Genomic DNA, 23192 nt, shown 5'->3' on the forward strand with positions numbered 1-23192 from the left:
CAGTTAAACTGTATTTCGACTCTGAGAATACAGTTGTAAAACACTATGAATTGATTTCTGACTTAGTTGTCATCTCTAGGAACAGTCAGAAAACAACTTAAGGAGCTCCCTAGAAACACAGCTGTTTCTTACTGCTCCTTCCAGTCCATGGATCAGTTCTGGAACTGTACCATCTCAGGTCACAATAAAACCAGCAATGACATAACCCTGATGAAGATGACAATAGTTCAAGTAAACAAATAGACTGGAAGCCTTTCTGTACCTACTTCCTAGCTGAGGACTTATATTAAAATAGCAAGTGGCATCCTCCAGGAAAGTATGCAAGTTCTGTAGAAAACAAATCTATACCAGAAGTCCATCAAGCCCACGCAGTATTTTAGTCATGAGATCAATCATCCCCTCATCAGGGACAGGAGCCACTGCAATTTTCCAACATCTTTTCATTCCTTTCCTCTCATTATTTTGTGGTAGTGAAAGAAATTTTTAATCTAAGTCACATATTCTGAAACTTGGTGTACAGACTTGTAGGAAGTCATTTGTTGACATTTTAACTCAATTTGTATTAAGATTCAGCATAAGCAAGATGCCATCTTACTATTCATTAGAGAATTCACAGAGAAGAGCACTGTTATTAATGTCACAACCGAAGGACAAACTTCATTGATTTTCGTGTCTCAGGTAATCCATAGGGGATAAAACCTGAACTTAAAGTGTCTCAATCTACTAAGGCAAAAACGTCTTCTGAAGCTTTCTCCATACCTCAGGCATCCATAATGTTACTCATCTGAGTGAATCATCAAGGTATAACAAGATCAAGTTTATGTTGCAGTCCCTCAGGCAACAGGTTCTTGCTTCTCCCTGGCTACTTGACCTCCCATGCATTATTGCGAAAGTTGCACCGTTTGGACCTATTCATCACAAGTAGATTGAATGTAGGAGCCAATGGTTCAAAATGCAAAGTGGGATTAAGTACCTCTTATTTCCATAAAAAAATAAGTTAAGGAATAGAAAACATCCATACACAAAGATCCATTACAGAAACTAAGGATATAGCAGCTATAATGTATTATCTCACTCTGTGCTACTATTCTGTTATCCACCTGACTAAGCAGGGCAAAAAGTATCCTTGCAACTGGCTGGCCAACCTAATAAGGAGAGCTTTAAACTAGAAATGACAGGAGAAAGTACAGAAGCTGTGATTGGGTAGGCAAGCCAAAGGCCTGGGTGACAGGAACAGAAGGGATGCAGTAATCAACACAGCAGAACTGAAGTGGAATCACTCCAAGTGTAAGCACATGAAGAAGAAAGTGCCTGCTGAACAGCCTCATTGGGAGGTTCTCAAACCTGCACTGGGGAATCGGCTTGGTCGGGTGCCTCTCTGAAATGCCTTTACATTAATGTACACAACATGACGAACAAACATGAGGAGTTATAAGTCTGTGTGCCATTACAGGGCTATGAAGCTCACTGGGATCATGGAGTCGTGGTGGGCTTGGGATATATCAGGAGCCAGACCAACATGGGGGCTACTGTAGTGGATATCTACTACAGACCTTCCTGATCAGGAAGAATAAGAAGAGGTGGTCTGAAGACAACTGGGATAAGCCTTATCTTTACTTTTTCTTATGGGGAACTTTAACCATTGTGATATCTGCTGGAAGGACAATACAGCAGGGTTCAAGCAATCTAAGAGATTTCTAGAGTGTCTTGATGATCTGAGACAGGTGATGAAGACAAAAAAAGAAAGGTGCTCTGCTTGACCCAATACTTACAAACAAGGAAGAATTAGTTGTGGATGTGAAACTCTGAGGCAGCTTTGGCTGCTGTCTGGTTGAAGACAAGTCACTAACGGTGTTTCCCAGCAGTTAGTACTGGAGCTGATATTCTTTAACACCTTCACTGACGATCTGAATGCTGGGACAGCATGCTCAAGGTTTGCAGAAGATCCAAACCGGAGGGAGTGGCTAATAAACCGGATGGTTATGGCGTCATTCATAGGGACCAGGACGGGTTGGTGAATTGAGCTATAAGGAATCTCCCGTGATTCAACAAGGGAAAGAATAACCCCATGCACCAATACACACCAAGGTCCAGCTGGCTGGAAAGCAGCTCTGCAGAAAAGTACCTTGGAGTCCTGCTGGACAGCAACCTGAGCGTGAGCCACCAGTGTGCCACCCAGCATCAAAGAAGGCCAACAGCATCAAGAAGAACATTGCCAGCAAGTCACAGGAGGTAAAGCCTCCTTTCTACTCAACACTTGTGAGGCCACATCCTGAGTACCTGTCTCCACTTCTGGGCTCCCCAGTAGAAGATGGATATGGACTTATTGGAGGCAGCCCAGCACAGGACAACAAATATGATTACGCATCTCATACATGACAAGAGGCTGAAACAGCTCTGACTTTCCAGTCTGGACAAGAGAAGGCTTGGGGATGGTAGGAAATGTATCTTATCGATGTGTATAAATACCTCATAGGAGAGGCTAAAGAAGAGGGAGACAGACTTCTGAGTAGCACACACTGACAGGACAAGAGGCAATGGGCACAGATTAAATACAGGAAACTAAATCTGAATACAAGAAAACACTTTCTATGGGGTGATCAAACACTGGAACAGGTTGCCCAGAAATGTTGTGGAATCTTCATCTGCTGAGATATTCAAAACTCAGTTGGACACTGTCTTAGAAAACCTGTTCTAGCTGACCCTATTAGAGCAGGCAAAATTGGACAAGTTAATCTCAAGAGGTCCCTTCCAGCCTAAACAATTCTGTACCTGACAAATTAGCGCTTGGACAAATATAACAGACATGCGTATAGAGAAAGAAGAAGATGGAGATCATCTCTTAAGGAAACAGAGAGGTTTCTATGAGTCAGCTTCTTGGTAGAAGTGATATATTACAGTCATTACCATCATTTACCATCCCTGTTTTCTGACAATTGCTCCTTAAAGGCATGTAACTTTCATTCAGGCAGACTGCAACTGTATTGCTTTTTTTCCTCACTTCTATCATCCAATGCTGCCATCTCCTCAGCTCTTGAATTGCTCATCTGGAAACATGCCACCTAGATAAAAGTCTATACTCAATGCCAGGTAATTCACAACCCCAGCTGTAGAAGAAACCAACACAAAACAGGCTGCTGTGTCAAATCAACCAGGTTATATATACACATGAGTATGTGAGAGAGCTGGGACACAGGCTTGAGGCGCTGCTCCATGACTTCTGTGCTGTTTAACTGTTAGTATGACCCCTCGTCACATTTTTGGTCTGTGCCAATTATCAGGCAATATGTGGTCACAGTATGGGGGATGGTGTTTGCCAAAACCATTCCCAGTAGACAACTTGGCCACAGTCACAATGCCTGGGAGTGAAGAGAGCTCTGGCAGGTGGAGGAGAGCTGGCCTGCGCCTCTTGGCTTCAGTGTAACAGCACAAGTTAGTTTTGTGTTAAGAGCATAAACATAGCTCAAGTTACACAGGCAGACTATCCCATCCCTAAGATGGAGCAGTGGGAAGCCTCAACACGAGCTTCAATCAGCCAGAAGATCTGAAGGGCTCAGGACTTCCAACAGGAGGGTAGTACTGAGAAGAACACACAAAACCTATGGACGCATTGCTGCCTCCCCTGTTTTGGTTGCAAATTCTGTGCAAGGTCTCTGTTTCAGCAAGAGGAAAAGGTAGTAGAGGGTATATTGACTGGGACCATCGCTAAGGGGTGCCAAAATACCTCAGACTTGTCTTCTTTTCAGGAAATACAACAAAAAAATGGTACAGATTATACACTGATAGATGGGAACTGCCTTTTAGCTACCTTCAAGTTCATTCTTGAACCTGTGAGGACAGTAATAATTAATTATACTGCTTCATTGTAAAATTTTATCTAGATAATCTGTTAATTGCATTTAGAAGTGTTATTAGGACAATTAGAGCCCAGCTGCCTTGGAAACTGAATTTTTGTCAGTTTTGGAGATTGCTACCGATTAAGAGGTACGCTATGAAAATGCACCATGATTTTTCTGAAGAGGCCAAATATATTTTCTTCTGTTCTCTCACTTCTCCCTAAGGTGAGGTTTTTCAGCCTGTATTTTCATCCCCTATAAAATAAAAATGAAAAGACTTTGTGACTGGACAAGGTTAAATTATAATTACAAGCTTTCAAAACACTGTAGTCTGGAAAAGTAGATCATTTGAGTATACTTTTGGAAGACACTAATTATCGCTTTTTTCACTGTGTTAATGAATGACACTACTGGATAAAGTATGGAATAAAGAATACTAATAAATTCTATCACTATACAAGCTACACAACTAATAACCATCCAGGCTCAAGAGAAGGAAAAAAAAATCTCATTTCATTCAGGGAATGGTGTTATCCAGGGAATGTGATGTGTTATTGCTAAGAGAAATTTCTTCGTGCAGCCTTCACCGAATACAGCAACATGGTTCTTTTTGGGTAAGAACGGATTGTTTTCAAGAAATTATCTTTTTCAATTTATCATACTCCTACTGACTTATTCAAGGCTACAGCAGATCCTGATGTTGTGAAATCTCTGGAGTATTTGTCCAGTACCACTGACGCAAGTTTTAATCTTGATGACTGAGGTGTAAGACAATCCAAGTTAAAAGAACAAAAAAAAAATACTACTCCTGTTACCCTTAGACATTAACTCTGTCTAGAAATCAAGATAGCCACAGGTAGAGTAACAGATGAATGCTGAAATGTGACACTAAATATGACAACTGAAAAGCTGTGAAACATGCCTCACCATATAAACATAAGCAGGCAAGAAGTTAGCCATTTGTGGTTTCAATAACATCAGCAAAAGAGACTAACAGATATTACTACCATCACCACAAAAAGATTCAGTAATTAAAAGATCTGATGCATATTAGATAATAAACTACCAATTTTTCAATAAGAACACACCAAACCTAGGTCTGATGCAACTTTTAGGTTGTATGTTATCTTGCCCTCACATCCTTCCTACTGAAAAAGACATTACACAGAATATTCTAATACAGACTTTGCCACAAGTATAAAAGAAGAGAAGGCTGTTAAGGGAACGTGCATGCTCACATGTATGTACACACTCTTTTAATACACCCTGCCATTTTCAACCCTCTCTCTAAGAATTAACCTCTAACCTACAGATATGGGAGCTTCCTCCTCTCCCTCTAGGTTTTGGCTATTTTAATTCTTAACATGAAAGACACTTTTGCAGCTCCCATCCACCAAGACATTCTTTCTAACTTTCCAGAGGCAGAAACTGTTAATAACAGTATGTATTTTGGGGTTTCAGAATTCATCTTCTTTGCTTTTGAACCATCAAAAATATTCATACAAATAAACAATTGCACTATTTAAAACAAAACAAAACAAACTACCACATTTTTCTTGAATCATGAAATATGGAATTTATCTCCTAGTAAAAAGATAAATTTCCCTGCCTTGGGAATAAACTACGGGTCTTGAACCACAATTAATCTAATTTCACAGACACCCCTGCAATTTTCCAACAGCCAACAACCTGGCATTTTTTAAAATTCAGTACTGAGGTCGCAACACTGAACTTCGTGACTTCGTCACAACTATTTGTGAGCAAGTGGGCCAAACAAGTCGCCTTTTTCATTGCAACCATCGTCTCAAAGAAATAGTAACAGAACTACAATTAACTCCATAAGGCCCTCAGTACATCAAAGGGAAAAGAAATTCAAACTTCAGCGGTCATATTTCTTGACTATGAAAACACCTTTTTAAGAAAACTCTTTAAACAACTAAGAAATTTGATTACCTCCTGTCAAAAGGAAAGACTGCACTGCTAGCAATCAAAAGCAAGAAAGGTGTGCCTAAGTCAGTTAACCTGACATTCGGAAATAGGTTTTTCAGGTAATAAATCACAGATCAGAATCAGCTCTGTGTATTTTTGTGCAATTCTAAGCAATAGAAAATTCTTTAACTCATGACTTTACACAGGGGCATTTCAAATTATGCAGTGGTATGTTGACCTTGAGAAAAAGCATTTTAAAAAGAAATTCATGATAATATAATTGAAATGGTATTTATAACCAATATTTGCTACAGAATAGCTTTAAAAACAATCTGTTAAAATGTGTCATTCTATAACTAGGGTTTTGTTACAGGCTTCATAAGAATTCGAATCTCATCCATTACCTTCTGATTAGCATTTGCTTTTATTTCCTCACCAAAAAAAAAAAAAAAAACTTGGTACCTTCTAAAGACTTCACTGCCTTTTGTGTTCAACACCCTCTGAATAAGTCTAAGGAAGTATAATACTTGAAAAATCTAAAGCATAAGGAAAAAAATAGAAAGAATGACTGCATCCTTGGACAACCTGGATTAAAAGAGCAAGGAAGGAAGAGAAATGTCTGAGAAACTGATTTTTTCTCAATCTCAAGTACCATCATTTAAGAGGAGTTATTCTGAACACTAGAATGCATTTTTGAACAAACAGACCGTCGTAAACAGGACAAGTAAAAAGGCACAGATTAAACTGTCAATAGTTCTGAGAAAGGAAAAACCATAAGAAGTATCTTAGATGTAACCAAAGGTATGAATTCTTCTCATTATAAATAAATTCTATTCTAAAAGATAGAAGGATAATGTAATATTTTTTAAAGTACAGATATTTTTAAAGTAAGACTTGATTCCCCTGGTTTTGTCTTCAAGGTTATCCAGTGTATCTATAAATAAGAGGGTGAATAGAGGAGGAGGGCTACACTTTTTATGCATTCTATCTCTAGCTGGAAGATGTCATCTTGAATGACAATACAATTTATCATTTACAAAACCCCTTCACTATACTAAACGGTTTTACCTCCTCAGTTGTAATAATGTTCCAAGGAAAGCATCTGTGATAATTTACATTAGGTCTGCCATTTTCTACATTCAAGAGGACATTAAACAACTACTTAAATTGCCTAAGACAAATTTAGAAGTAATTAAGAAATATTTTTAAAGGGTAGAGTTACGTGCCTATAAACAAACAAACAAAAGATCAATCTCCCTGGAAAATAATTTAAAAGTATAAATTATCACCACTAACACTTACCTCACCAAAATTCAAACTACTGTACTAAGTCTTGTTGATCAACTAATTGAAAAAAGACCATGCAACCATGTAGTATAATAAAGGCACTGACAGGGAGAAAAAAAATACACCCCCTACTGCAGAGCTGCTATCAGTTCTAATCACTCTCATAAGCCTTGAATATTCTGTTTATGGCCAAGAGAACAAGTTTCTTAAGATCCAATATTAAACAAGGAGTTACTGCATTATTTATTGTCCCTGAAGTTTTTGAAAATAGAAACAGCAAAGAATCAAAAAGAACTAAGTTGTTTCCTTCTGCGTAAGACATAAATTAAGGAAGAGATTTCAACAATGCAATAATTTGAGAGTACAAAAACCACCAATCATTAGAAAAATTAACTATGCCAACCATCAACCATAGCACCTTACTTTCTGCCCACAGTATTGAAGCTAATACAACAAATACACAAATGCCAAAAGGTAGTCAACTATCCAAGCAAGTAAATGACAGTTCATAAATGTGTTTGAATCCTTCGTAGATATTTCTACTGTAAGAATAACAGTACTACAAAGCAAAGTTTTTAGTAATAAAACATTATAGTATTTTGTTCATGTCCTGGTACTATGCAAACAACAAAAAAAAGCATAGAAATTTTTTGGGGGGGGGGTTAGGTTTTGTTTTGTTTTAAAGGGCTGAGCAGTTCTTTAAGAGACATGCATTTTTGAAATGTGAAAAAAATTAAAATACTACTGGTGTAGAAAAACCTAAAAAAAGCCTAAGACTGCCTATATTATTTCAATTTTCCCTTGTGACCTTTTAAACAAACTACAAAACTAAGAATGGATTTTTCCATCTACTGTTATATAACAAAGAAAAGCAAGTTCTAAAACTGCTACCTTCTCATACTCTTAGAAAAAAGACATTAAGCAATACATATTTCAATATATATGTTCAAACAAATATTTAAAACTGTCTTAAAATGAAGAAAAAGCTGCAAAGCAAGAAAACACATACCTGATATACCCTGAGACTCCCTCTGTAGGTCACAGTACCACAGCCTGTTCACTGGATCACACCCTTCTCGAATGGACAGCAGGACATATCGACCATCATCTGATACCTATAAATTATAGAAAATCAAAGCCAATTCATCCTCTGGAAAAAAAAAAAATCTAATTTGAAAAGTTAGTCCCTAAAACCCTTGCAAAAAAAATGAACTGATGCTACATTTAGCTGAATTAACAGATGTATATGGAATATGAGAACTCACCAAGAACCCTCATTCACCATTTATATCAACAAACAACATCAGTATAATCTGCTGACATTTCAGGAGATCAAAATCAAACAGCTTTATCTGTTTATTCCCAGCTTTAATTAAAAAAAAAAGTTTATTATTAAAAGTATTTGAACAAAAGGAGTCTGTGTGAAACAAATATTCTTGCTATATCAATTTATTTTTACTAGAAAAAGCTGTACACTCCCCTAACTTAATACTACTATTCATAGTGCCACACAGAACAGAAGGATTTAACCACGTGGTAGAGGATAGCTTTGGATTTTTGGTTTGCCTCATTACAATGAGCTTCCAAGGTACCTGTTAAAGTCTCTGCCTTCCTTGGAGGTGCAAAGAGGCTAGCAGCTTTGTCTCCCAGTGACTGTCTGAATGACAGTCACTTCATTCACAGCAGAATTTGTCCCCTCAGTTTTTGAGGTGACAATTAGTTAGCTGTGTTTTGCGTCACAAAGCAGTACACAACGTCCTAGAAGTCATCCAAGATCCTAATTTTAAGCATATATGCACTTACTGTGGCAAATTAAACAATGCTTACAAAATTTTAATTTTTGTCCTTTTCATTAAGTTTACATAAAAATCCAATGCTGTTCAAGTAATATCAAACTACAAACACATCATGAATTTTCAGATGAAGCTTCTGGTTTTTGCCTTTGGAGAAACACATACACATGACAAAATTTCCAAAATGGAGTCTGTTGGTACATAAACTCATCAATGAAGCCTTCTTCCTACTCAAGCTTTGCAAACATACCCTGCTTCCTTGCAAATCTTTTGAAAGTGCAAGTTCATGAATGGAAGGCAGGAAGTAACAGGAAGTCATCAATTTAAAGTTTCCCTCTCCTTGCAGGGTTGTTTTGAGTGCGTTCCAAAATTACCAGGTTTAGATGTGTTATTAACAGCTGATGTAGAATGTTGGTTCCTGTCCACATTCTTACATAACAGCGTGTAATGGAAAAAATCAAATCTTTAGTCACAAAGTATGAGTCCAAATTCTGGAAGCTTTCCATTTGGCCCTAAGCATCTTCAAAAATTTTTACTCATAGATTGCAATAACTTAGACTTACTTTGGTTAACATCCCTAACTTTAGTTGTGCATTGTATTTGTAGACTTAGTTATGCAAAATAAATTTCAGAAGAATTAGCCTGTAACTATACTGCTTCTCAAACACATCCATGGTTTTGAAGGACACAAAGGAACTTAAAATACAGCATCAAATCTCAATATAAGGAAGCTGACTTAAAAAAAAAAGACACCAACAAAACAAAAACCAACAAATGAGTGTTTCCAAGTTATCTTTTTGACAAGCATTTTTATCAACAATGTATTATACCACTAAAGATGTCCATACATCTGAAAGTTTACAAGATTAACAGAACTGAACGCCTAAGAATCCTACTGGACCAAGAAAAACAGCTACGACAGGTTCAGCGGGGCAGTCTGCAAAATTTAGACATTTTGCCTCCTCCTTTCCAAGATGGATTATATCCAGAAATGAAAACCAAGATCAGGTGACCTCTTTTGAGAGAAGCATCTTTAGTGTTTTTAGACAAAAATTAAGTTTTAATTAAATTAGTTACTGCAATATGCTGCTTAAACAACTGTTCATACTTGTAAAAGCACCAAGTTTCTTTCTTTTCCTCACTGTCATAAAACGTGCTAAGAAATAGCAAGTGCCATACACAAATATAAATTTCAGTTTAGCTCAACATTATGATGAACAAAAGTTTTCAGTCACAGCCAGAACCCACACAAATCTGTTCTTTGATGCTGTGAGTTAACAGTTAACAGAAGACTGCTCACTTTACCCAAGAAAGAAAACTTATTTGCAAATTTCTGATGTTGTTGTAGCGAGGGCAATTCAGAACCTCTGACGACGGCAAATTTGAGCACATCTAATGAGTTTTTCCTTCCACATTCCCAGCTGGACAAGTGAAGAGTTGATAGCAGTTTATGTTTAATTTGAGGCAGGAATTCCCAAAGCATATTGCTGGTGGGATGCCAATTGGGTCTGTCCCTATCACTGAAGCTGTTCTTACATCAGTGAGTTCTGTAATCCAAAGGAATGTGACAGAAACAGGACGAGACACTGTTGACTGCAGCATGCTCAAGTGTTCAGTATTATAGCACAAATTTAGACACTGGCATTCCAAAATTACAGCTTGATGAGCAAATTTGGGCAGCAGTACCAGCTTATGCAGTCTCCACCTCTAGCTCTTCTTTCCGCTATGGTTGCTTGTATCCATACAAATTCATTTCCCTAGTCACACTAGTGCAGGCATCTACCATTTGGGTAGCAAACTAGACTAGGGAACTGATCCAGCTGTTAAAATACCATGTCCAAAAACAGTCCTCACTGCCCCTTGCAAAGAAAGAAAAACCCAGGGGGAAGGAAAAAAGGAAAAAAAGGAAAATCCAGAAAAAAAGGAAAAAAAAGAATAAAAGGGAAAGCCCCTCTGCCAGAGTAGTATCTCAGTCAGTTCACTGTGCAGCTGCTCAAATGGCTGAGCTAACAGCGCACCGAGCAACCAGAAACATGAGTAATAGGGGCAGAGATTGCTTTGAAGGCAGCTCAGATGGTAGTACTGATGAATGTGTAATCACGGCCTGAATGCCCCTGACTTCTCTATACTGTAAACAGACAAGAGTCTTGCTTTCAAAGTGACAAAGGAAATAGGATTTCCCAACTATCATTTGGTTATCCTTACACAGATACATCATCATGAGGTCAACTGCAATCCTTGCTCTTGGCCCACAAACTTATGAATTGAAATCCCATACCAGCATTTCACTCCAATCTTAGAATACATTCATGGTTCAACAGCTGTAATGTCAGAATTGACAGCCTGAATCAGAAGTAAATTCTTCTGTTTTCCCACATCCAAGCTGAAAGAGAAACATATCTCAAGAATTTCTCTGAGAGACGCACAACACTCAGTTCACATTTCTCTCACTAATATAATTTCTATCATTTCAGACAACACTTGCGGATAAAAGGTAAGGAGGTTATAAATCAAATAAACATCTTAAGGTGACACTTAGGTCTTGGCAAAATAGGCCAGAAGTAGTCCTGTAGCCTTTCAACTGGAGCTGAGCTCCTGAGTCTGCTCAACGCTTTTCAAAGCCTTCAGCTTAACAATGGCTTTATTGGCATAACACAGCAAGAAACCCTAACTCAGCACTGGTAAAGGAAGGATTATTTCAAAGAGCAGCTGTTGGTATATAGCTTGTAGTTTTGCTGTTGCTGTTCAGTCAAACGACAGTTTTGAATGGATTAGATCTGCTACTTCTGGCATATTTTTTCTGTCTTTACTTCTTCGTGTCTACGTAGTGTATCACTACAATAGCGTAGCTCACAAGTAACGCTCTATTTAAACTCTCAGCGATCACACCCTCTAAATCAAACCTCCTCTACATTTTACTTTCTAGGGGCTAATTTTTGGTTTTACTAGCAATGTTGTTTCAGTGTTACCTGTTCTCTCCATTTCCATGGAAAGTAAACATTGCTTAGAAAAATATTGAGAGGAAGCAGTTTACTTGTGGCCTGGATAAGTTAACTGATATACGTTTATTTATTTAAAGCCTAAGCAGTGCATACACGTAAAAAGCTTTCCAACTACTAACATTGTTCCTTCTTTTACAAAATGTAGTTAACTCATAGCACAAGTCATGTAAGGAACCCCAAAGAGTCGCATCTTCTGCATTTAAAATAGCAATAACAGTCTATGAGGATCCACAGCAAAGGCGAAGTTAATTATTCAGGCTGGCAATCAGGAAAAGGTTCTGCACCCAGAGGGTGGTCGGGCACTGGGACAGGCTCCCCAGAGCAGCGGTCAAGGCAAAAAGTTTAAAAAGTGTTTGGACCGTGCTCTCAGACACATGGTCTGATTGTTTTGGGGAAGGGGAGGTGGTCATTTGGGGATCCATGAACTGGGCTCGATGATCTTTGTGGGCCCCTTCCAACTTGGATATTCTGTGATTCTATTTTGTCTAACAGCAACACATTTCAGACCAGAAAGCCATACATAATTAAACAAATAAACAAGAACGAACAGAAGGCTGTAAGGTTTTCAGACTTCCTGGCTTTATGTATTGCTGCTCAACTAAAAAGTCAATAGGAGAGACATTAAAGTGCTTTGCTCCCAAATAAAGTGGCTTGACAGCAACCCCAGTGAATATTAATGCTAGTTTTGAGTACTACCTGGGTAGTCACCACTGCAGGATTTAGGATAGGGAAGAGCCTTCTATTTTCAGTTCACGAATACAATCCCTTCAAATGCATATTATTATATTAAGGCCATTTTAAGCTAATCAATTATAAGTTTTTACCACTTTTGCCCTTTTTATTATCAAGGTGGAAAATTGGGATGGGGAAGAGAATAAAATAAATCAATCACAGGTTGAGATAAAGACAGTTAATCTCAGAAAAGGAAGGGAACTTACTATTAATAATAAAAAAAAAGAATATACAAAACAAGTGATGCATGATGGAATTGCTCACCACCTGCTGACCGATGCCCATCCCATCCCCAATCAGTGGCTGAACCCCAGCTGCTATCGCTGAGCATGGTGCCACAGGGTGTGGGACATCCCTTTGGCTATCCTGGGTCAGCTGTCCTGGCCGTGTCCCCTCCCAGCTCCTGGGGCACCCCCAGCCTCCTCGCTGGCCGGGCAGCACCAGGAGCAGGAGAGGCCTTGGCTCTGTGCAAGCACCGCTCTGCAGCGACTGAAACATCCCTCTGGTATCAGCATTATTCTCATCCTAAATCCAAAACACAGCACCGTAGCAGCTACTAGGAAGAAAATTAACTCTATCCCAACTGAAACCAGGACAGCTCGTTTGTTTTTAATGAAAGGAACATGTAATTTCGGAACAGTTTTCTTTTCAGTGGTTCCAAAACACATAGCTCCTATCATATTTTATGCTGTATCATTTTTTGAGATGAAAACTGGAAGGAGAACTTCCTTTTACCAAGCAGCCTCTTCTGACCGTCTGCACAATCCAAGCCCACTGAGAAGGCTGCAAATGCGTGTTTTGTTTTCTAGTTGTATCACGCTGGTTTAATCAACTACATTTCAGAAGAAATGATAGTGGGTGATCACAGCAATGGTTGATTTCAAGATCAGGTCTAACAGAATCCCACTTTCTAAATCAAGGAACTAGCTGGATATACTCTAGGCAGCACACGGCCTTATTATATGTAAACATGTCAATGTGCTCTCCCCATCCATTGCCCAGCCTAGAAAAATTATTTTGAGCATTAACTCAATTTCCCTATTCCTTCTATTTCCTACACAAGACAGCCTTGTTCCAAAGGGAACACAGCAACAGGCACATGGGTATTTACAGACATTCTCCTTCTTAAGTCTAGTACAGAGTAAGATTAGTAGCCTTCTGAGGTAACAGACTAACATTGAATCTGATTTTTTCTGTGGTCATTAACTTGCTTTTGAGTGCAGTGAAAGCCCCATAGCATCAGGAACTTGGCTCTGTAAGAGATTACCATCCCTGTTTACAGCCAGAAAGTTTGCTTGGCTGTTTCACTTGAGCAAACTCACAATGTTTTGAGCCCTTCCTGTTCATTCTGTTCATTCTTCCCCTGTGGATGCTGCACTTTCACGTTCTTGCAGTGAAAACATGCCCTAGCACACATCTGAATTTCATTTGCAAGTTCACCTCCCTGGCTGGGAACCACTGATGTAAACTGACAGCTCTGAACCTTAAAAAAAAATATATATTTTCATCAGGTTATGGATTGCACACAGTGTGTGTCAGACAACAAACTGTACTTGTTTTACTGCTGGCAGAATTAGGACAGGAGGGTTCCCCAACCCTCTCCTTTCACTCCTGTTTACATTCCTGCCTCTACAGCAGCGACTTTTAACACCACCAACTGTGAAAGGCTCTTATATAATTTACTGTTTAACTTTGAGAATAACAGTCTGGCTGTGAAAGACAGTTATGATATATGAGTCTGGAGAAGAAACAAGAACACGCCACAGAGACAGAAGCCTGAGAAGCTCCTCTACTTTCAGAGTACCGATGACACTGCAAAGGTTTTGAAAATCTTCATACCAGACTGCCATCTACTGGGATGTTACTCGAGCTCCATCCCTGCTTCTTCCCAACTCCTCCACCATCCTAAAATCTGTACCAGAAAAGTTATATGTTTTCTCAACTAATGAAAAGATTTGATAGCATCTTCAAAACTGACATAGATATAAAGTATGACTAGCAATAAACAGATTTTTCTCAAAGGCAATCCATTCAAGTGAGGAGATGGAAATGTATCTGTCTTTCTATCCCAACACCATTTTCAGCACCACAGACTTTGTTTAAAAATCAAGCATACTTTGCGCGGGTTCTGAATGAGTAACAAGTTAAGAAGCTGAAGATATTTTCTTGCATGTTGCCCTGCAAATACGGTAAGCTCACAAAGTTTTACTCGACCCTCTTCTGTCCTAATCAGTCACCTAGCTTCTCTCGATTGAAGCATACGCCACACCAACTCCTTACAGTGCACCCAAGATTACTTATTTTTCCAAGTATGATGGCAACATTAGAACTTTTGCAGTCTCTGAAGGATCTCCTTGCCAGGCACTTTTTGCTGGCAAGTAAGGTATTTTTCTCCTTCTACCTTATGGTTGCAAAACCTGAGTACAAAACTTCAGGTTCTAACCCTGCTATAAAGAAAGGTTGAGTGAGTTCATACTTAAACCACCCACACCATAATCCAACTGTCTTCCCTGGAGCTTATGTAAAACAGAAGAAAATCCAACTGTCTATGCCTATTTGGCCAGCAAGGCCCTGTAATAAACAAATGTTTTTATTTTAATCTGACAGGAATGCAAGTAAGCAGACTTTCATAAAATGCTGAGCTGTGCAAAGCTGCATTCTAAAATCCCTGGCAGCATATTAGTACCAGGTAAGAATATTTATATTTAGGGTAGCACCAATAAGCTGTATCATTTGAGTTTTACTAAAGCTACTTTAATTTTTCCCTATTATTTTGTGGTCTTCCACTTTCTCAAGGACATGCTTTAAAAAAATTGACCAGAAAACTTGTTTGAATGGTCTGAAAAGGAGATTTTTTGACCTATTCCATAAAGATGAAACCACATTTTGCAATCACAGTGGTATACTTTAATTGCAGAATATTTGTTTTCTCCTGACAATTAAAAACCATCTTTCATTAATATCAGGAAGACAGAGCTCACGGCACAACCCTAGAAAATCATTTGTTTTATATAGTACCATCACTTAGATAAGTAAGAAAAGCTCATGGTTATTTACTGAGGCGGATCTCTGCTTTACCACACCTTAAAATAGCATTTCTTCTTAAATATCAGTATCTCCAGAAGATTATGCCTCCTACAGATTAAGAGAAGTTATAAGCAGCCACATTCATTTATTAAACAAGAATGCACAATAGTGATGCGTGTTCTCTATTCACCACCTTCCCCTTTTTCCCAGTATTCAGGGGGATGTTTCAATCCCAGTGATTTCAGAACTAGCACCTGCAATAGGTTCTATTACGCTCATATTCTATAGCGAGAACTACTACTACCAGTACACTCTTCCTATCCCTTATATTAAATGCTCAAAAGTCTGTGGGGTGTATATTCTCATTTATCACAAATATTACCCAAGCATTTGGCATCAGAGAAAAAGAAACTTTTTATGTTTAAGCTTGCCTTAACCTTTTTGCTCACAACAGAAGAGACAGAAGATGCAGGATGGCTACTTCTCCACAGCCTGGCCTGGAAAACCTTTTGCTACCCACTACAAGCACTGTGCTATGAGTTCTCTTCCATGGTCCTCCTAATATTCAGTTCTGTATTTCTGATCTTGAAATGCTCCAGCACTGTTTGTTCAACTCAGGTGAGAAAAGGCTCTGTTACCGCGCTATTATCTCCAAGATGGTTTTGCTAAACAAGACCTCACCTGTAAGAAGAATACCTCTACACCGAATACAGAAGATAGCATTAAATTACATGGAAATTATATCTGAGTCTGCAAACTTTCGCTACCTTAATAAGCAGTATATGCTAATGAATCAAGACTGCAATACCACTCCCCCAAGGAAAAGGAATTTGCATCACAACAACATGTGTAGTTTTGCTCATGACACTGCAAAGCAATAATAATCACTTGATGCATCACTTGTGTGAGTCAGTGGATACATCACTACAAGACATCTGTCGCCAACAGAAAGAAACCCATTTATTTATGGAACTAGGGAAAAATAAGGATAATGATTTCCAAATTCCATCCTATTACTAGTTTAACTCAACAAAACAGCCTAACTTTTGAACTGTAAAAGAGCTTCAAAGCCCCATTTGCACGTTTATACTGATATTCAGGTCAGATGGTAATGAACATGATGACAGACTTCATGAACAAATGACATTATGTAAAAAGGTTCTGTTTATCTGTAGGTTCTGTGAAAAAAATTGATTTGTATAGACAAAGTTCAATGTGGTCACTTGGTGAAGAACCTGTCACATGCACATTCGCCATCTCATTTTGAATCTCAGAGCGCAAATTCTTTGAGAGAAGCTTTGTTTGCTGGCAGCCCACAGAAAAGATCCCCCCAACATTTTCACGTGTTGATATATTGAACGGCAAGGATAAATTGATGATCAAATCTTTAAAAGGAGGTACTCTTAGGGAAAAGTAGATCCTGGAACTGAGTACCCCAGTCAGGGTAAGTGCCTTCCATATTCTGTCAAAAGTGTTAGACCAAACGAGACCTTCCATAGAAGCAAAACCTACAGATTAAGCATGGTAGCCAGAAAAGTACAAAGAATTGCAACAGGATGTTATCCACCGGTAAAAAATGTAAGTTCCCTGATTAACAGAATGATCTCTATGTTCCAACAGCACTTCAACAGTGCTTAAGTGACTGTGTAATTCTAATACAAACAATAAAACACACCAATGACAAAACTTACGGTCTTTTGAAGCATTCAAGTAAGGAAGAAAAGAGCATGGCTACCTACAACTATGGGTAACTGGGACTTTGAACAATGTAGATGTAGCTCAACAAAATAAACTTAAGAAGGCATTTTCAGCAGTCACTCTTTCCATCTCCAGTAACACTGTCCACAGCATATTTGTGTTGATAAAGTTTGTTGAAGGGGAAAATTAAAACTCTCCAACTGTGCACATGGTAATAACATAAAGTTTAATCTATATGTCTCTACTCTTCAAGTAGAAGAGACAGACTTGTTTTCAGGAAAGACACCAAGAAAACAAAAGCAAAACAAGTACGTGGCAGGGAATATCCAGACATGATGCTTATTGGAATAAGCTTTTTGTGCAAGAAATGAAGGCTGGGGCTTGACACTGAGCAAACAGAAAAGTGACAGATTTTCCATCAAATGATCCTTGTGTATCCTGGAATTTACAACAGACTGAATGTCCTCAAAGAATTATTAAAAAAAAAAAAAGTACATGATGGTGTCATTACAGACTTGAGGACTGATTCAAAGCAGACCAGTCCTACTTTCAGCAATTCTTAGTCAATAATTCTCAGCTCTGCAACACTAATAAAAAGCTTTCTTTTAACAAACTGTTTTCCACTCTGCAGCTGCTACCAGCTGTTAGAACCTGAAAAGCCAGACTTGATGATAAGCTTCACAGTGTTTACCATACCTCAGCTCCACCCATCCATTTTGGTTCATCAGGGAATTCAGCACATAGGATATCTTCTGACTGGTTAGTTCCTAATACGTGATAATGCAGCTTTTGGTGCAGATTAGTGGAGGTCTCAGTGCCTAGTGAAATGTAGATATTTAAACCAATTAGTTGTCAAAGAAATCCAACAACACCCAAATAAAACCCTCAGGACCTTCAATAACCCTCTACATTTAAAAAAAAGAGAACCATTCAGGAGAAAGAACTAGGAACAATTCAAGTCTACAAACTACTCCCCTCCAAACAAGCAATGTTATATACAATAAAGACTGAACAGGTCTGCCACAGGGTTTGAAGTTACCCTTTCCTTTTATTGCAGATACTTTCATCAAATGTCAGTTCATCATTTCAAGCTTCACTTTCTAGAAATACTAAACAAGCAAAGAAAAACAACAGTCTCTGCCACTTCATTCAATGATGTGTTTGCTCCCAACTCACCTTGAGCAATTAAGGGGAGATCTACTACTAATCCTAGAAATTTTCTTATTTCCATCTGCTGAAAATAAAAAGCATTCTAAAGAGCTGCAGGAAGTGCTATTTGTCTCTTCCTTTTAATATTGTTCTTGCAGCATTTTCCAATGCAACACTTCAGCTTCTGAACTACAAACATGCTTAAAAGTAAAGAAAACACATGGTGTGTACTTAACTTGCAAGTTTGGCGAAGTTATAGGCTGCAAATATAAATATAGACAAAACTTAGGTGCTCTCTCTAAGGTTTAATAAAGAGCATAGTTCCAGAAGAAACTTTTCAGTAGTACTGCCTTACAGTAACAGCTGCTAAATTCCTTTCTTGTGCTACTCCTCGAGTTTTGCTAGCTTAAACTGGGCAGTGAAATGCAGACGAATTAACCTGATTGAATAACAAAAACCTTATGCCCCAGTTTGTTCTTCACCAAGTCAACTTCCCAAGTCAGTTCACCTATGCCCATAAAAATGCATAAGGGGCAGTAAACTAAGTAAACTAAAACTGTCACGAGACATCATATTCCAGCCAACACCACCCTGTAGGAAAGCAAAGAAAAATCAGTGCAGAGAAAAAGAAAAGGACCAGCAAACTTCCAAAAGAATGACAGGGCCTAGCAGATAAGAGTGTCCTTATGAAAGGAAGGGACACTAATTAAATATAGGTTTTGGTCATACAAGACAATCTGATATCTAATTGTATAAAGTAGTATAGCTAACTATTTGTTGCACCAGTTTACTGAAAAGGTCCTTTTGTTTCCTCATAGCACACAATTAGTGCAGCCATACTTACCATCACTTTTCCCATCTTGTTTTGGATAGCAGTTATAGAACATTCCTTTTCCATCATGGGTCCACGCCATGCAACTGAATTTAACTCTCTCCAGCGTATCTGGAAGTTCCTCAGGACCTTCCACCTTCATAAACTTGATCGTAACCCAGTCAGAACCACTGGAACTCAGGCCGTATGCGAAGTATTCGCCGTCTTCACTGAACGCGTAGCCTAGGAAAGTGGAACCAAACAAGATGCGGTAAGAACCAGTACAACGAATCAGTATTTTCAACAGTGTTTATTTTGCCACACAGCTTTTTACTACTTACTACACGATGGTCAAATCCCAACAAAAGGGAAGTGAAACTGTGAAAGCAGGTAAAAGAACTGTGTTTACTCAACACCAAGAGCAGAGGATTTATTTTCTAAAAGACAGTGGAAGCAGCTACATGTTATTATTTGGGACGTGCAGCACTTTTCCTGTCTCTGTGGACTTCTCATATAATTCATAGATCCATGTTTAGGCATGCATGCTCAAAAAATAGGTTCAGTAACATCACTTATGTCCAACATCTGATAGATAATTTGAGTAATAACTCTTCTGCTTCCCTGAGGTTGGGGTTAGGGGTGAAGACTGAAAATGCACATAGCTAGAATCTCATTTTATGGTCTGTAAAACAGTAACAGCACCAGAGAACTCAACATGAATTGAAATGCAAACAATACAACCTGATATAAAGCAGCTACCACTTCAACACTGGAATAACTGAAAACTAACCCCTGCAAAACTATGAAAACTGAAGTAACTGGAAAAATTCCCCACCAGCAAGCAAATGGGTTCTTTGCTGGTATTCTCAGATAAGATCCGAGATACATGTAGTTCTCTCTGAAGTGTGAAGAAAAATTGATTCTGAAAAAAATTCAGAAAAGTTTCCACTGTTTTTGCCAAGGATCAAATTCACTTCTGCAAATCAACTCAAGTGAAGAGGCTGAATCACTGCAGGCCTATCAACACCTGAAAGTTACAACTGGAAAAAACAAACAAACAAAAAATTGCAGAAATTTTAGGTTTGAGAGACGCCATTGTAGCACCCAAACATGTTCTCCCCTCCAAGAACATATGAATGGCTGTTCTGATTTAGAGCAAGATTCCGTCTAGCTGTCTTTAGAAGTAAGTACAAGGAAGTGCCTGCAAGAGCAAGAAGGCAAGCACGTATAATATTTCCCATAAGCGTTCTTCCAGCCTCTGACTATTTTTAGCTTAAAAGACTTCTTTCCCATGAAGTAGGCGGTTAATTATCATCAATGTTTCCCTCCTCCTTGACCTTCTCCAGCTCCCCTTTAAACTCACAGTAAGCTGTCTGCATCAATGACATTCAACATTGCCGTCTAAATCCGCTACTTCCAGCATGAACAACCACCTTCTTGAGTCAGTCGGTCTTGACTCCCACTGCCTTCATTTCATATCCCCTCATTCTTGTAATAGAAAAAATGATGAATAATGACTTCCTTTTCACCTTCTCCATGCTTCTCCATGTCGTACAGGATTTTGTAGACTGCTACCATACCCTACTAAATTCTCTCTTCCCCAAACTGATGGGTCTGGGCACATTCAGCTGTTCCTGATCATTGCTCCACACCTGTGATTGTTCCTATTGCCCTCCTCTGAACTAGATTTCAGAGCCCCTGTTGAGCTGAGGGGACCAGAACTGTATTTAATATTCAAATACTACTGTATAACCCCTGGGTTACTAATATTATGGCCTTTTCTGTTCTGTTCTCCATTTCCTTCTCAATCACTTCTGACATTTTCTATGGGTTTTTTTGGCCACTACGGAGAACTATGGTGACATTTTCATAGAACTATCTATTGACTACAACATAAGAATTCTTCCGAAATAGTCATGGTCAGCACAGAATCCCATCCATCCTTTCCAAATGAGGTCAGGATTCTTTGTCCCCTGTGCATCACTTAGTTTATCTCCATGGACTTTTAATTGCCAATTTATTGCTCACTTACTATCACTAAGGTCTTCCTGCAGCTCTTCATTCTTCAGTCATTCTTCAGCCTTTACCTGGGCTAATTTTATATTAGCAAACTCTGCCAGCTCTCTGTTCACTCTTTCTTCTATATATATGAACATACCAAACAGTTTAAGTCCTAGCATAGTCCCTGACAGAACTCCACTGGAGATTTCCATTTTGAGAGCTGGTTAGTTATTCCTGTCCTTGCCTTTAAGTCAATTATTTATCCATGCCAGGGCTTTCACCTCTTATTCTGTGGTTATTTCCCTCTAAAAAGCAGTCTCTTTCAAATATACGTCTCTTTCCAAATGCATTTAGAAATACAGCACAATTATACGTACATGACCTGTAATATCCACACTTTAAGGCAGGACTTCTCCTTAAGAAAACCATATTGATTCTCTTCAACTGTATCATTCTTAAAGAAGCATCCCCTAATTCTGTCTCTGCATAGTTTTTATTAATTGATCTTGTACAGACTTCAATGACTTTGTAGAAGCAAGGCTCTTGAACTTAGAAAAGCCAATGGCAAGTGGGAAAATGGACAGATAACATGAGTTAATACCCTAGTGAACACAAGTCATTTCGTGATTCCCACAGAAGTTAATGCTGTGCTCCTTCAAAGCATCTTACATCAACTTGCTGGCTTTAAAATGTTAAGAGAATTAGTTGATACAAATGCATCAACTTTTCTTTCTTAGCTATGGACAGCATCAAGATCAGTTCATACTTCAGTGAAATACATTCCAGAATTGTGAGCAAAAAAAACTTTGTTCATTTTTGCAGTATTTTGTGAAAAAAATGTAGATTTAGAAGTGTTCTTCTGAAAGGCTATACAAATCCACATATGGCTACTGTGACTGCTTTCATGCAAACACACCACTCTAGCCATACTTCTACACATGAAGAGCTGTAAACCATTTCCAACTTCTGCCGGAAAGATAAAATCCGGATTTGTTCAGCAGGAACTGCTGTTTCACCAACCTCGTAAAGCCACAGTGCCATCATCAGAAAGCTTATTTGGATCAAGAAAAACTTTGGCATCAGCATCCAAGGAGTCTTGTACATATAAAACTCGCTGATTCTGTAGTCCAGTATTGTAAAAGTGAAAATACCTAAAAGAACAAAAGAGGGTAAAATCAGTATGAAGAACTCAGATTTTCAATTAGGCTAGCAAGACAAATTTGTGTAAGATTGTCAAGAAATAAAAGGCAGATAAAAATATATAGAAAAACAAGCTTTGCAGTAGAGCAAGAACCATGGCTTCCTTTTGGCAATCAGGGAGTCAATCATCCTCTGTAGGTGCCTTGCTCCACCCTTGGCACAGAGGAGGCCCAGACACTAATTTCTGTGAAGATCAGAGGAATCTCAGCTCAACAAGATATAAAGATTATACAAAGGAGACTGTAGAATGCACATAGAATACCTTTTAGCAATAAAAACTGCATTTACTACAGTGCATTTCAAACAAAGCAAAACATTCTATAAATTCCAAGTAACTGTCTGCTAAAAAGCTCTGGCAGTCTTAGCGTTTCTGTTACAAGTGTTGGCAAAGGTTCCCACCTCCTACGATCTATGCTTTGTCATTCACTTATCTGCTTTCAAGCTGCACTGGGCGGTAGACAAATATTCAAATGAAACAGAACTGAAATTGTTTCATCTGTATTTCCCAAGATCCATAACAGGGTGTGAATTTTGAAACAGCTGTAGGAACAGAGTTACATAATTCTCTTCAGTGAGAGATACTGTTCACATTAGAAGACACTAGAGAAGACAAAAATTAGTAACTGTATTTTATGTAATTCACAGGTACTACAGTTTCCTTCCTTCAAAGAACTTGTCTGAGTTCTACTACAAAACCCTACAACTTAAACCAAATAACAGCTTCACC

At 38.5% G+C, this 23192-nt stretch overlaps 1 protein-coding gene across 1 annotated transcript in view; it reads right to left on the reverse strand.

The window, feature by feature from the left end:
* Positions 1-23192, reverse strand: part of PREP (prolyl endopeptidase) — a 103790-nt gene that overhangs the window by 71334 nt on the left and 9264 nt on the right. The window contains exons 4-7 of the mRNA XM_035564809.2: positions 22286-22416; positions 19298-19507; positions 18001-18122; positions 8062-8167 (exon numbers count right to left, since the gene is read on the reverse strand). Coding sequence (XP_035420702.1) covers positions 8062-8167; positions 18001-18122; positions 19298-19507; positions 22286-22416 — 569 coding nt within the window. The remainder of the gene's footprint in view (positions 1-8061; positions 8168-18000; positions 18123-19297; positions 19508-22285; positions 22417-23192) is intronic.

The sequence above is a fragment of the Cygnus atratus genome, chromosome 3 (genome assembly GCF_013377495.2).
Source record: "Cygnus atratus isolate AKBS03 ecotype Queensland, Australia chromosome 3, CAtr_DNAZoo_HiC_assembly, whole genome shotgun sequence".
NCBI lineage: Eukaryota > Metazoa > Chordata > Aves > Anseriformes > Anatidae > Cygnus > Cygnus atratus.